The sequence below is a fragment of the Festucalex cinctus genome, chromosome 7, assembly GCF_051991245.1.
Source record: "Festucalex cinctus isolate MCC-2025b chromosome 7, RoL_Fcin_1.0, whole genome shotgun sequence".
Classification (NCBI taxonomy): domain Eukaryota; kingdom Metazoa; phylum Chordata; class Actinopteri; order Syngnathiformes; family Syngnathidae; genus Festucalex; species Festucalex cinctus.
Genome location: NC_135417.1, coordinates 5,160,458 through 5,174,964, shown reverse-complemented (window position 1 = coordinate 5,174,964; position 14,507 = coordinate 5,160,458). Strand labels below are relative to the sequence as shown.

The 14,507-nt window shown below is 40.1% G+C and overlaps 1 protein-coding gene across 1 annotated transcript; it reads right to left on the bottom strand.

The window, feature by feature from the left end:
* Window positions 1-2,019: 2,019 nt before the first annotated feature.
* On the bottom strand, window positions 2,020-12,972 carry oprd1b (opioid receptor, delta 1b). The gene is made up of 3 exons (XM_077526563.1): window positions 12,566-12,972; window positions 10,983-11,338; window positions 2,020-8,637 (listed from the first exon to the last, which is right to left on the bottom strand). The coding sequence occupies exons 1-3, from the start codon at window positions 12,832-12,834 to the stop codon at window positions 8,108-8,110; spliced, it is 1,155 nt and encodes a 384-aa protein (XP_077382689.1). The 5' UTR covers window positions 12,835-12,972; the 3' UTR covers window positions 2,020-8,107.
* Between the last annotated feature and the right edge of the window lie 1,535 nt (window positions 12,973-14,507).

Here is a 14,507-nt window from a genome sequence, read left to right as displayed (position 1 = left end):
TCGGCCAACTTGACTACAAATAATCTGTATCGGTATCGGCCTTGAAAAAACCATATCGGTCTATCACTAGGACTCTCTACACTATTTAATTAGCTTTTCTAGCGGTTATGTGAGCTCTGCTTTGTGTCATATTGATTCCGTGATCATTTACTCACAATCGGTTGTCACGTGGATAACCTGCAGCCAAGTTGTAAACATGCATTGCAGCCAAACGCTAAACTGCCGACTGGGTTCTGTAAAAGACGAGTATATGCCAGTCCGGGCTCTTGTGGCTCCCAGCTGGCAAATAGCACCCAGTTTGAAACTATGAGCCAGCGGGGGTTCCGCTCGCGTCGACGCTCAGTGAAAGTCAGGCTATTTGCTTCTCTGCGTTAATGTAAAGTGTCAGGCAGATGCGCAAAACAGCAGGCCTCATCCATTACCAGAAAACTGCATTATTACTAATTCAACTTGCTTTGAATTGGAATTTTACTGCACCAAAACGGACGAGTTGTGCCTGCAAAGATGTTTCATCAGGCTAAAGCACAAGTCTGTCTTCACAAGACGCTCATTAGGGGTGTGCTCAAAAAAATAGATACGGCAATATATCGTTGCGGGCCTCATTACATTACACGTATCGATACGCAGGCGTCAGAATCGATATTGCTCGTTAACTTTAAATAGGGAGTTAACGTTTGCCTTTGCAGCTTGCATTGTACCTAAAAGAAATCAAAACCAGCAGCATCTTTGAAGTTAATTAAATTCAATTAATGCAAAAATAGCTCACCAGTGGATTTGGACACTGTGTCTTGCTAAAAAAAAAAATTAAAACAGAGGAAGAATTTCAACAATATAACATTTATTTACTTCTAAACTTAACATAGCACGTGTCTTAATGTAGCAATTTTCATATATTTTGTTTAAAAACGAAATAGAATGTGTTACATGAAAAAAAAAATGCTGTTTTTATTTCCCCAAATATTTCAAATAAGCACATTTTAGAGCTGTAATTTTAATACTTTGATATTTTTACTCATATCGGCTCATGCCTATTAACGCATTCACTGCCAGCCATTTTCACAGAAGCAGTCCCGTTCGCTCCCGGCTGTTTTACTGGATTTTGACTGATTTTGCAAGGCCCACAGAATACTGTGTTCTATTGATATAAAAGAAAGATTAAAGTCTCTTCTTTCGTCAGGAAAAAAAGTATGTTTCTATCTGTTTCCGTTTTGCAGCAATTAGCATTAGAAGAGAGCTAAGTTTCATCAGTTTTCACAAATCTATTCAAAATTGTAAGTAATTTAGCTTTTTTTTCTATATGGCTCTGGTTGATCTCCTTTGCTCTGCAGCCACCTGCTGGCCATTTGTGTAATAACTACCATTTCTGCAACCGTTCTTTGCAGTTGAGAGGCTGCATCAAAGCCTTCTGTATGCTCTAGCATAAACAAACAAAAACCAAAAAAACATATAAATATGTCTTTGGGACACTTAAAACATAAAAATAAAACGTATTTACACGTTATCGGGAGCAAATGAGTTAACTCGCTCCAGTGGTGTGCGTCGTCTGTGCAGTATGCATGCGCGTGTGCCTTTCTACTGTATGTTGAATACCTAATCAGAAAGAAAGCTTCCAACCCGGAGGCTTTAAAGAAAGAAGCAAACTCATTTTGCAGGTGGAAGTGGGACTTGTAAATCATCAGACACTGAAATTGCACTGTAGGGGAAAACTGTTTGGAAAATAAGCTAGTTTTCTGATTCATTATTCTGCTCTTTAAGAGTTGCCCTCAGAAATGGGACCTTTGCATCAAGAAAGGCCACACTGAATAGAAACGTATACCAACATTAAAGTTGTAATGTTTTAATTGTCGGATGAATTGTTCTTCACACTTTTTTTGAAACATTGAATATCCCAAGTCCAAGTTATATATTGTTGGAACAATTATGTAATGACAAACACTTTCAATCTCAATTACAAACACATTACAAATTCATGTTATTTAACTGTATTTCCATTAAAAAGGCAGTAGGCGAGTCCGAGTGCTGTTTGGGCCAGATGGAAAAATGTCATGTGAAAGTGAAATCATGAAAATGTGCAGGCTAAGTCACAACGTTAGTAGCTTCTTCTTTTTTTTTTTTTTTTTTTTTACACAAAACATTTTAATTGTACAATCATGTAATCTTTCAAGACAAAAGTCACCTTGTTACAAGAACAAAAGTCATTTTTTGAATGCAAAAATCTCACAAATGTGACCCTAACAAAAGTGAGCACAGCAGCCACTCAATCACTCGAGACCGACTATTATATTAATCACATATCATAAAATACTTGTTGGAAAAAGAGTGTGAGTCATGATGGAACGAAGCCAGCAAAAGAGATGTGTAGTTCGTTCCCTGGAGTGGACTTCAACCTTGGTAGAAGTTTTCATTGTGATGTAACAAAACATTCATGATTTCATAATTCGTCAAACTTATGCAACTTTAATTCAACATCCTTGCTAACGCTCATCTTAATGCAGGTGTTTATACATTTCAATGGGGAAAGATGATTATGGTCATGATACCAACTGAACTACACACCATAGTCGTGCCATACTTCTTTCCCCATTTGCAAAAAACTGCTGACAATTAATTTGGCGACATTTCTGCTCGTTTTGCACATATTGAACACATGCACCATGTATATTTCATCAGATTTACTAATGGCCTCTCTGTGGCGGGTGAAAAGAATCGCTCCTTCGCCCCAGCCTCATAATAACGTTTAGTCTTCTGCTCTGCTCGGATGGATTATTGTGACATTTTGCTGAGCAGCCTTTCTTTTGTGCGAGACTCTTTTATTCAGCTCGTGGATTGAAGTAATCATTTAAACGTCCACAAGAGCCCGAAAGCAGTCCCGATGAGCGATTCTTTCTAATTATTCCATCAGTAGAGACATTATCAGTCTTCTAACAGATTGATATTTTCGCTCTCAAATGTGTGGGCAAGTAAGATTCAAATCCATTGGAGCATACGGTTCTTATGCAAAAAAAAAAAAAAAAAAAGAATGCAGCTGTAGGTCTGATTGGCGTGCTAAAATGCATGATTACTAATCAGCGGATGTCTTCCACATCCTTGCGAAATGATTTTCTGTGGGGGAAAAAAAAAAAAGACATTCCCAACAAAAGTCACGTGACACTCACATATTCCATGTTCCTTTATTAGCTATTACCATGGCAACCATGGTTGGTTAGTTGTAGTTAATAGAAGTAACCTACAAATGATAAAAATCACTTTCCCGCTCCTGATACAGCAAAACAAGATAATTAGAAGTAAATAAATGAACAAACATGCATCTTATGAGCCGTAATACAACTGAAGAATCTATTTACAGCCTCCAAAAATAGAAATCATCGGCTCTTATTGACGTTTTCGTGGCCACCACCTCCAATAGCATCCCCGACAAATGACAAATTGTGTTTTCAGTGGGTTAGTGACATTGACACTCTCTCTTTGGACGTGACACATCCAAGTGCTTCTGTTAATAACGATGTCCACTTCCAAGTGCACACGAATCCATACCTGATCATATTTACTGATTATACGTGTAACTTTCATCACACAAACCTGGGTGTACGTGTATGTGTCAACAATATCCATGACAACTACCACAAGAACCAAAGTCTACTAGTGTGGTTCAACAAGACGACGGACTTATGCTGCCTCGCTGGACAATAAAGCCAAAGTTTGCTAAAGCAGCTTGTACAAAAAAACAAAAACATTTTCAACAAAATACATTCATTTGCAGTGGCCCCTGCATACTCACGGTTCAGCATCACCTTACCTTTTTTCATATTTATTTATTTTTTCAATTTTTAAGAAAAATGGTAAATGGCAATTGCAGGAAAAACGTCAGTCAGAAAAAAATTAAACCCAGTTTGAACACAACATAAATGGTCAATGGAGTGCACTTACTGCATATAGCGCTTTATCTCCACTATATGTTCATTGTCCAAAGCACTTTACCAATCCTCATATTCATTTTTTGAAAACATAGTGTACCAAGATCCGCTAAAGCAGTTGAATCACCAATAACTTAATTACTTACTTCGATAACTTACTCCATTGTTTTGTTTTGTTTTTCACTCCTGTTAACGTTTTAAATCCATCTGTGTTCTGTCATACCAGCTAGCTAGCGCGAAGCTAACAAACTTCCTTCATGCTAGGATGGCGTCAGAGGCCAACAGAAAAGTAATGACAAAATCGTTGGTATATAGCCTAGATGGGCTTAACAGTTTATTAGAATGCTCATTAGCCTGCTAAAACATCCACACGCAAACATTTCTGGGTTTCGCTCCTCGCCATCTACCGCCCAGGTACGCATTATGTCACGTTGCCATTTTAACATTCCTATGAACTAGTACACGCAATATGCTGTAATTGTGTTTAGGATTTGTTTGTAACGCCGAGTTATACGAGTCAGTTATCCGCAGATGTTTACTATTTGCAGGCTGTCCATATCGCTCGTGAGTATTTGGGGTCCACTGTACATCAAAAGAACAAAACGTAATGTTGATTAAGGCATTACTGTTCAAATTGTCATTTAGCTAAAATCATTGCAGAACATAAAAACATAGAAACTCTCCTTTCATAGTGACGACTGAATACAAATTCTTAGTGACACAACACTGTTTTTGACACATGGAGTGTTACGACCACAGTCAAAAAAAATAAAAATCAATAATTAGGAGAAAATGAAGTTGTAATTTATTGTTGGTTACTCATCCCAGTGCTCATGTTATGGCCTTTTAGTGAAAATCGATTGTTATAACATGTAAATATGCTGACAAGAGCGTAACAGTACAACAGCTTGATAGCACATTGCAACCAAATAAACAGCATCACTAAATGCTCTAAAAGAATTATATGTCATTGTATTTACATTTGGAATATAGATCTCACCATTGTCCAGTTCCACATTTTAACATAAAATGTGCTATAAAAAAAAAAAAAAAAAAAAAAAATCTCTTTGTTTAATTGTCCAGTCATCCTTAATGGATAATTCCCCCATCAGACGTAATGCGAATCGGAAGCCTCTCCTTGAGTTGCTAATGACTTTCCTTTAAGCCCGTTTGAGGTCATTGAGTGAGCTTGCTGCGCCTTCTCCTTCAAAGCATCCTGCTTTCGCGTCGGCTGAATGTCGAGGAAAAACGTGCAGCTCAACCACAAGACGAGTGGAAACAATGAGCCGATGGCAGATATGCCGGGAGCGGCGCTTGTTTCTACAGGTGTTTTATGCCGTCATTGGCGATGCACAGAAGTGACTTTTTTTTTTTTTGTACAACATTGACCAAGTGATTACGTCTGTCTTTACCATCACAGGAATAGATTTACAGCAAATTGAATGCAATTTCCTGGAACGCATTAGCGCGTTCATGTTACTGGATTCTCTCTTTAAAAGGCAAAGACTCATTGTCATTATGGCGTCTCTCCTGCATGGCACACTCAATATACTGGATAATGGACAAAAGGTCCAGCCATCCATTTTCTGAAGCGCTTATTCTAATGGGACACTGGTCATATTCAAACCCTCAACCTCAAAAACTGAGACAAGATGTACTAACCACTGATATGGACGTCGCTCGGTCCACTTTAGCTCTTGGATTGGCTACCTTGTCGCGGCATCTTCCGTTGCGAAGGGAGCTGTCGTCGAAGAGATTTACACATTAGTGTGCTCGGGAACAGGAGGCGTTTTAAATGCGGTGTCATAAAACATCTAAATCATCTGGTGATGATTTGTCAAGGCTGCGCTGTTGTCATCTTCACCTCTGGTCTCCGTCGTTGAAATATTGAACAAGTCGTTTGTGACTAAATTGGATAAGCAAGACCTCTGGCGCCTTTTGGATCGATGTACTGGAGTGCGAGACAAGCCCGTCATCGCAGAGTGTTTACACTGAGCTCCGCTTCTCTCCCAATATGGCGCGGACGTTCCAAGCACTCTTAAAGCCGACGCGCAACAATGTAGCACCCAGTAATGTGCTGCAGTGGAGACAAATCTGGAAAAGTATCAAAAAGCTTTTGCTCTTCAAACACTGCTTGGAGTGCATTTGGAATGTACGTGCCTGAACCCGGGAACATTGTACAGCTAAAGGAACAGAGAGACTCATATAAGTGGAAAAAGTGGTGATCTAGTGCTGTCATGGTGGCCACATTTAGACTCCGTTGAGAAATAGCCATGATTTCGCATATGGGACGAATCCAAACAATATCAAACAGATGGTGCGAGAGAGAGAGAAAAAAAAGAAAGAAAAAAAAAAAGCTTGTTCCAGAGAGAGCATCGGGAGAATGTTTCATTTTTGTCAAAATCGGTCTATATGGGCACAAATCACTGCAAGTGATCAGCTCACCCACGAGCCTAATGAAGACAAGCGCTACAGAAAATGGATGAATGGATGACAAATATTGTTTCACCCAACAGATGTTGCCTAGCAACCAATGACAGATCAGACAGAAGCTTTTTTTTTTTCAGCTGCTTGCGTATTTGTTGCCCATCTGATTCAGTCTAGAGGTGCACCGATCACAATTTTCTGCCCAATCACCGATCCACGATCTTTTCAAATGTCTGACCTGCCGATCTCGATTTTTTTCACGATCCCAATTTTTTTTTTTACATAATAAGCAGCCACCTTCAGTGTCCTAATCTTGTTTTATTGAAAAACATTGAACAATATGTGTGAAATAATGGAAACAGTTTGTTTTAACTGTACATTAACTCATTCACTCCCAGCCATTTTCACAGAAGCAATCCCGTTCACTCCCGGCTGTTTTACTGGATTTTGACTGATTTTGCAAGGCCCACAGAATATTGTGTTCTATTGCTATAAAAGCATGGAACCTATCAAAAGAAAGATTAAAGTCTCTTCTTTCATCAGGAAAAAAAGTATGTTTCTATCTGTTTCTGTTTTGCAGCAATTAGCATTAGAAGAGAGCTAAGTTTCATCAGTTTTCACAAATCTATTTAAAATTCAAAGTAATTGAGCTTTTTTTTTTCTACATGGACCTGGTTGATCTCCTTTACTCTGCTGCCACCTGCTGGCCGTTTGTGTAATAACTACCATGTCTGCAACCGTTCTTTGCAGTTGGAAGGCTGCATCAAAGCCTTCTGTATGCTCTAGCATAAAATAAATAAATAAATAAAAACGTATAAATATGTCTTTGGGACACTTAGAACATTAAAAAAAACGTATTTATACATTATTGGGAGTAAATGAGTTAAGTGGTTCTCTCAAATAAAAATAATAGCCTATTAATCTATTAGTCTTTTCAAACCTCTGAGGAGAGAGATGAGATCGGCGGAAAAGATCGATTTATTTTTAAGGGATGAGCCGATCACCGATCCCCCAAGATTAAGGAAATTGGGGCCAATTAATAGGCCGGCCGATCGATCAGTGCACCCCTAATTCAATCTATTTTCATCGGAATTACCAAAACGAATTAATGCGAGAGAATTTCAAGTAGATTGCCGCGACTGTCCGTGTCAAAATCGTTTTTGATGGAAAGTAAATTTGCTTGAGTCAAAGCTATTCACTATCTTAGACACCATCACGGAGCAAGATTTTTTTTTTTTAACTGTTATAAGTGATACAGCCAATGAGGTGATGTATACATTTTTTATGTATTTATTTATTTTTTAACTGACTGAGAAGACACTTTTGGCTTGTATATGAGGTTTTTTCTCAAGTTTCTTCTCATTAAGCAAGATTTTGGAGTACAAATGAATTGTATCTTGTTTTTTTTTGTTTTGTTTTGTATATACATGATTTATTTTACAAGTTTCTATGTTCAGGTTTCAGGCATTCTTAAATACCTGTTGAAAGTGTAAATGTTTTTCCCCTTTTAATTTGCCTTTCATCTGTAAGTACATTTGTATTCACCAGTTTAGAATCTACAGGCACACATTGGCATTTTTTTCAGCATCCTGAAAGACAATCATTGATTCTCTTCACGAGGGATCCATCACGTAAAGCCTTGCTTACGAGCTCGAGACAAAACTGCGCAGTGGCGGAACAAACGGCAACTTTCACACTCCTGTGGTGGAGAACTGCGTGACTTCGGTCTGGAGGTCTTCCTGGATCCCCGCTGGGTCCACGCCTAGTCACGCCGGCGTTCTGCCTCTGGTGGCAGGGGCGCAGACGGACACGGGCTCCCTGGTGCTGTTGCGGCCACGGGAGAAGCTGTGCTGCTCCGTACGTGTGCGATAGGGCAGGCAGAAATCCCTGAAGCACCTCTTGAAGTTCTCATCCAGGAAGGCGTACAGGACCGGGTTGAGGCTGCTGTTGGTGTAACCCAGGGCGATGCACAGGTGCCAGCTCGCCATCACCAGCAGGTTCTTGTGGTCGATTTTCACCATGGTCTTGACGATGATGAAGATGTGTATGGGAGTCCAGCAAATAATGAAAGCTGCCACCACCACCAGGACCATCCGGGTGATCCGCCTCAGGTTCCTGTCCTTCTCTTTGGACCCGGAGAGGAGACGGACGCTCTTTAGCCGCAGGATCATCAGACCGTAGCAAACGGTGATGACGAGCACGGGCACCAGGAAGGCGAAGATGAACACGCAGATTTTGGTCATGGTGTCCCAGTACCGTTCTGGTTTGGGAAATATGATTCTGCAATCCACGTTGCCTGGGGAGGAAAACGATGGCAGTTGAATGGAGGCTCATGTGGATAGGCTAATTTAAGTTTAATAACCCAGCTCAAATGTGTTCGCTTCTACGGCCTCATTACTCCCTCAATTCAACACAAGCACCTGCCACTGAAACTACTGGAAAAAAAAAAAAAAAGAGGCGTTTTTGTACAACTAAGCTGACTGTATCTCAAAGTCAGTACTCACACTCTGAGGGGGGGAAAAAAACTGGAGAAAGTACTGATTCAACTTCTGTACTTATTGTAAGTAAAAGTAAACTTGATTTAAATCCTGTCAAAAATTGTGCTGTCATAGCTTTGCTAACGTTAGCTATCCAGTTAGCTTTGCTAACTGGGGTAACTAGACGGACAATTTTCAAACAGCAGACACTGGTGGTTTTTACATTGGCACAAGATATTTATCACAAATCATTTTGATGATGAGAAAAACCTTGCTTCTCCAATTCTGTTGCTGGCATTGCTAAAAATGAAATGAACTTTATTACTTTCTAGTACTGCTGTGGCGTAGTCTCTCTGCCAGGTGAGATTTTTTTGTTTAAAGGTGGGGTCTTCCGTTTTCACTCAGGAAAATGCACTATTTAACTACAATACCCATCAACTCCTTCTCAATCTTCACTTCTTGGCTTCTGTTAATGTGTGGTGGTGATTTTTTCCTAAACCCAGTCTGTATTTTGCCATTTTCTGTTTATTTTGTCAATAGCGGGACGTTTCTGTGGACAGACAGTTGTTTACCCCTCCAGCCATTCGCCCGGCCCCCGTCTGCCGACAAAATTCACCCCCCCTTAAATAAATATAATATAAGCTACAAAGTGGGAACGTGCACGGAGGTATCAATGGCAATTTAACAAGCTGGTTGCAGGAACAAATGAAGGGTTTTGTATTCCAGCCAATCCATACACTGCAATCATGTGACTCTGTTTTAATAAGCCAAGTACTGAACCCTGGCTAATGAATGCAATTATTTCAGAAGCTTCAATTATGTTGTCATTAAGCCCAACTGAGTCTGATTGCGCTAGTGAGCAACAAAGTTTGAGACGCTTCACTGGTCTTCAAAACAAAGTGAGTGAGGAAGATTTGGCCTGAAGCGGAAGTGCGTGAAGGATAGCCCAACCGCTGACTGCGCTGCTTTAACCGATACCATATGGTGCCCAAAGCGCACTTTAACAGGATTGAACCCACAACCTCACGGATGGGAGACTACCACTCTACCACGGAGCCATGCATGAGCAATGAAGTACTTTGCGCAGATTCAGAGGAGTATGTGTTATAGATGCCACAATTTTGCCGAAGGACTATTTTTGTCTGAATGAAACTCCTCAGCTTAATTCAACACAGCTCCTTGGCACCAAGATGCCACAAAATGGTCTTTGAGCAAGATGTCTGCAAACCCAATCATTGTGTATGTGGTGAGGGGCGGGACCACAGAATGGAGCGTGTCAAGAAGACTTCAGGACTGGAAATCTTGCTAGATGAGTTTGAAATGATATCTTTTAGGATTGCAGTTTTGTGATATACAGTATTGTTTAAAGGCCCAGTCTGCCGGTTTCACTCAGGAAAATGCACTTTTTAAACACAGGATTTAAACAAACAAACTACTTCTCAATTTACAGATCTGGGTTTCTCTTAACGTGTGGTGGTGATTTTGTCCTAAACCCCCACAGCCTGTATTTTGCCATTTTGTTTGTTTTGTAAACAGCACACATGTAAGCTTCTGTGAGTGAGTGAGTGAGTGAGTGAGTGAGTGAGTGAGTGAGTGAGTGAGTGAGTGAGTGAGTGAGTGAGTGAGTGAGTGAGTGAGTGTGAAAAAAAAAGATCCGTGCGTGCTTTCAAATTGCCGCGGGAGTGACGTCACGCAGGCGACAAATTCGCCCGGCCCCGTTTGCGACACACGCCCCCACTCTGCGATTGGCTGGAGGGGTGTAAACACTGTCTTTCCACAGAAACATCCCGCCGTTTACAAAACAAACCCAAAATGGCAAAATACAGGCTGGGGGGTGGGGGTTTAGGACAAAATCACCACCATACGTTAAGAGAAACCCAGATCTGTAAATTGAGAAGTAGTTTGTTTGTTTAAATCCTGTATTTTAAAAGTGCATTTTCCTTAGTAAAACCGGCAGACTGGGCCTTTAACTACTGTATTAAAATAGGCAATTTGAAAACAAATGTTGACCCTGCCGAATTGTCTGGGCATCATTTCCTAGCAGTCTTTCACTATTCGTGCAGTTATCCCCCCACTGTAATTGGAACAACAAACATATCATAACTGGAAGCTGTCTGGCGGGATGAATTGCTTCATCTCCAACAATGCATCTGTAGCTCCTCACCTTTTCCCGTCACCCTGGTAACCGCCATGATCATAACAGGTACTGCAATAACTGAAGAGAGAATCCAGATGCAGATGTTGATGATCTTGGCCTTGGCCGGCGTGCGGAAGTCCAGGGCCTTGACGGGATGGCAGACGGCCACGTAGCGGTCCACGCTCATCATGGTGAGCGTGAAGATGCTGGTGAACATGTTGTAGTAGTCGATGGCGATGACCACTTTGCACAGCAGCTGGCCGAACGGCCACGTGCTCATGAGGTAATTGGCGCTCTGGAAGGGCAAGGTGCTGGTGGCCAGGGCGTCCGCCAGGGCCAGGTTGAAGATGTAGATGTTGGTGGCAGTCTTCATCTTGGTGTACCTAGCGAGGAGCGAAGCCCTGTGAGCGCGTTGAGACTCGCAAAGTGGACGGGGTTTGTTATGTCTGCTGCGGTCGGCTCCTGATTGCCATTAAAACCTAACGAGGTTAGAAACCAAACTACTGTATGGATTTTAACCTCATTTCCTCTCTCAGCCCAATGATACGCAGTTTTGCCTGGGATAATAAAACCTTTTTAGATGCGCAAAGCTGTGATGGTGTTACGACTGCATGAAAGCCTCTGTTCTGCCACAATGACTGTAACCTCCATTAAAAGCGCACTTGTATAAAATGACTCCTGCGCAGAATTCTCCTCTCTCATGTGCCGTTTGGAGCGTTATTCCTTTTTATTTTCTGCGGCGTGTGTGTGTGTGGTATAGGCTCTTTCTTCATGACGTTGACTGCAACTGCTCCATGCATATGAGCTGCAACGTCTGACCAAACAAATCAATACCATCCCCAGCCATAGGAGTGATTGATCACGGTGCGTTAGCCGTGCAAATAAAAACATCGATTTGACGAAAACATCCTCATGAGGAAAAAAATTGTGCCATGGGGAGGTTTTAGTGAAAGGCACAGCTGGAAATTGCACTCCCTCCCTCCTGGTGAGTATTAACAATATGTGGTATGTGTTACTCTGGCACTAATTTAAGAAAGAGAAAAGACATAATTAGTACTGTTATTATCCATTTTGTCCGTAATTGACTTTAAGTGTTAAGAAAACTGCTTTGCAAATTATGTGTAATAATGTCATTTATTGACTAGGAATGGTAATACTTTAGTGTCTATCAATTGCATTATTATGGTAGTATTTGTTTTTTTTAAATATTGGCCTACTTTTATGCACAATCAGTCAAGCTATACCAGTCAATGTCTAGTAGTAGTAATAATAATAATAATAAAAAGATAGTACTGCTGAACTTTTTTTTTTTTTTTTTTTTTTTAATAGTTTTTTGTAAGTATATTTGTATATGTTCCATCAACCACAGCGTCAAAATTACAACAGTGAGTAGGCTGCTATATAGGCTACTTTTTATTATATTTTTATTTATTTATTTTTATTATTATAAAAAAAATTTTTACGTGAAATAAAGGCAGCTCCCCAATTAGCTCAGTATTCTTACGGTGTTATTATTATTATTATTATTATTATCATCGTCATCATCATTCATCCATTATCTGATTATTATTATTGTTGTTGTTATTGCAGACAACATGACACTTTCTTACCTGACCACGCCGTACATGACGAGGACGTTGCCCAAGAGTCCCACCACGCAGATGAGCGAGTAGAGAGCGGTGATGCACACGGCGATGACGACCCTCGCGGTGTCACGACCCGCGGACACGCTGCTGTTCCCGTTGACCACGTCGGTTCCGTTGGTCCAGTTGGACCCGACGCCCAACGGCGGTCCGAGCAGGAGCGCGTCGCGGAGGGTGACGTTGAAGGGAGGTAACGACGCATACATGTCACCCGGAGGGAAAGTGGGAAACTCCATCGCAAAAAACAAACGATATGTATGTTCTTTGTTTTGTTTTGTTTTCTTTTTTTTTTTAAAGCAGGGAGATTTTTTTTGTACACGGTGAGAACGGTGGACTACTGAGACTGAGAGTAAAATTGTCACAGCGCGTGGTACTCTCTCTCTCTCCTCCGTCTCTCGCTCTCCCTCTCTCATCCCTTGCTCTCCCCTCCCTCCATCACGATTCTATCTAGAAAGCATAATTGACCACGTATAATGTACAATATGTCTTAAGATTAAGAATTATACATTTTTTTTAAAATAGCGATTTATATTTTTGTGTAAACATTTCAAAAATGACTTCGACAAATTAACTCATTTAGTACCAATAATGTATAAATACGTTTTTTTATGTTCTAAGTGTCCCAAAGACGTATTTATACGTTTTTTGATTTTTTTGTTTTTTATGCTAGAGCATAAATAAAGCAGAAATGGTAGTTATTGCACAAACGGCCAGCAGGTGACAGCAGAGCAAAGGAGATCAACCAGGGCCATGTAGAAAAAAATCTCAATTACTTACAATTTTAAATAGATTTGTGAAAACTGATGAAACTTAGCTCTCTTCTAATGCTAATTGCTGCAAAACGGAAACAGATAGAAACATACTTTTTTTTTCCTGATGAAAGAAGAGACTTTAATCTTTCTTTTGATAGGTTCCATGCTTTTATAGCAATAGAACATAATATTCTGTGGGCCTTGCAAAATCAGTCAAAATCCAGTAAAACAGCCGGGAGCGAACGGGACTGCTTCTGTGAAAATGGCTGGGAGTGAATGAGTTAAATATAGAATATGAATTGGTAAGTTCCAGGACTTGTGACAAAAGCTATATTTCAACCCCAAACTACAAAATACTGTTGGTTTTCCCTCCAGTGTGAACAATATGTGCTTTCAGATCCAGCGATATTTGCTTCGTTCAGTGCGTGAGAAGAGGCGATTACGCTCAAGGGAGATTACTTCAAAGTGGAAAACTTTGAGTTTCTATTTTGGATTTGAAATCCAGTTTTTGAGTGATAAAATTCTGCAGTCTGACAAGACAAAGATTGAGCTCTATGGCATGTATACCAGATTTGTTCGGAGGAAACCACTGAGGCACAGCTTATTATCTGACCAACGCAGTATGTACATACAATTTCTCTGTTTAAAAATGAATAAACTCTTTAAAAAAACATCTATTTTGGAAGAAGCCTGTAAATACTAGGGGTGGGAAAAAAATCGATATCGCAATATATTGTTGTGCTCTCTGTTGCAATAAATTATCGATACACTGACAGTAGATATCGATGTCATGTGTCCAAGTTGTGCAGTGTTATGTTATAAATGTTTATGACTTTAATTTGTCTCACTTTACAATGTTTATAGTTAAAAGGCTAAGAGGCAATGAGGCACAATGCAGAACTATGTATATTGTGAAAGTTTTGGCATTAAATAAATGCATAATTAGACATTTTCCTTTTTATGGGCATTTGTTTGGCTTTTTCAGTCACATATCGTAATATATTCCTAATTTTTTTTTGACAATATATCAAAAATCATAGATATCGTGTATCGTGATATTATCGATATCATGTGTCAAATATCGTCACAGTATCGAATCGTGGTTTACCCGTATCGTCCCACCCCTAGTAAATACCAATGTAGAAAATGTGAAGCAC

Excerpts from the sequence above, each read along its gene's own strand:
- oprd1b (XM_077526563.1), bottom strand. The coding sequence starts at position 12,834 with ATGGAGTTTCCCACTTTCCCTCCGGGTGACATGTATGCGTCGTTACCT. Across the intron at positions 11,339-12,565 it reads GTCATGTACGGCGTGGTCAG|GTACACCAAGATGAAGACTG; the intron begins GTAAGAAAGTGT and ends GCTCCTCGCTAG. Across the intron at positions 8,638-10,982 it reads TACCAGGGTGACGGGAAAAG|GCAACGTGGATTGCAGAATC; the intron begins GTGAGGAGCTAC and ends TTTCCTCCCCAG.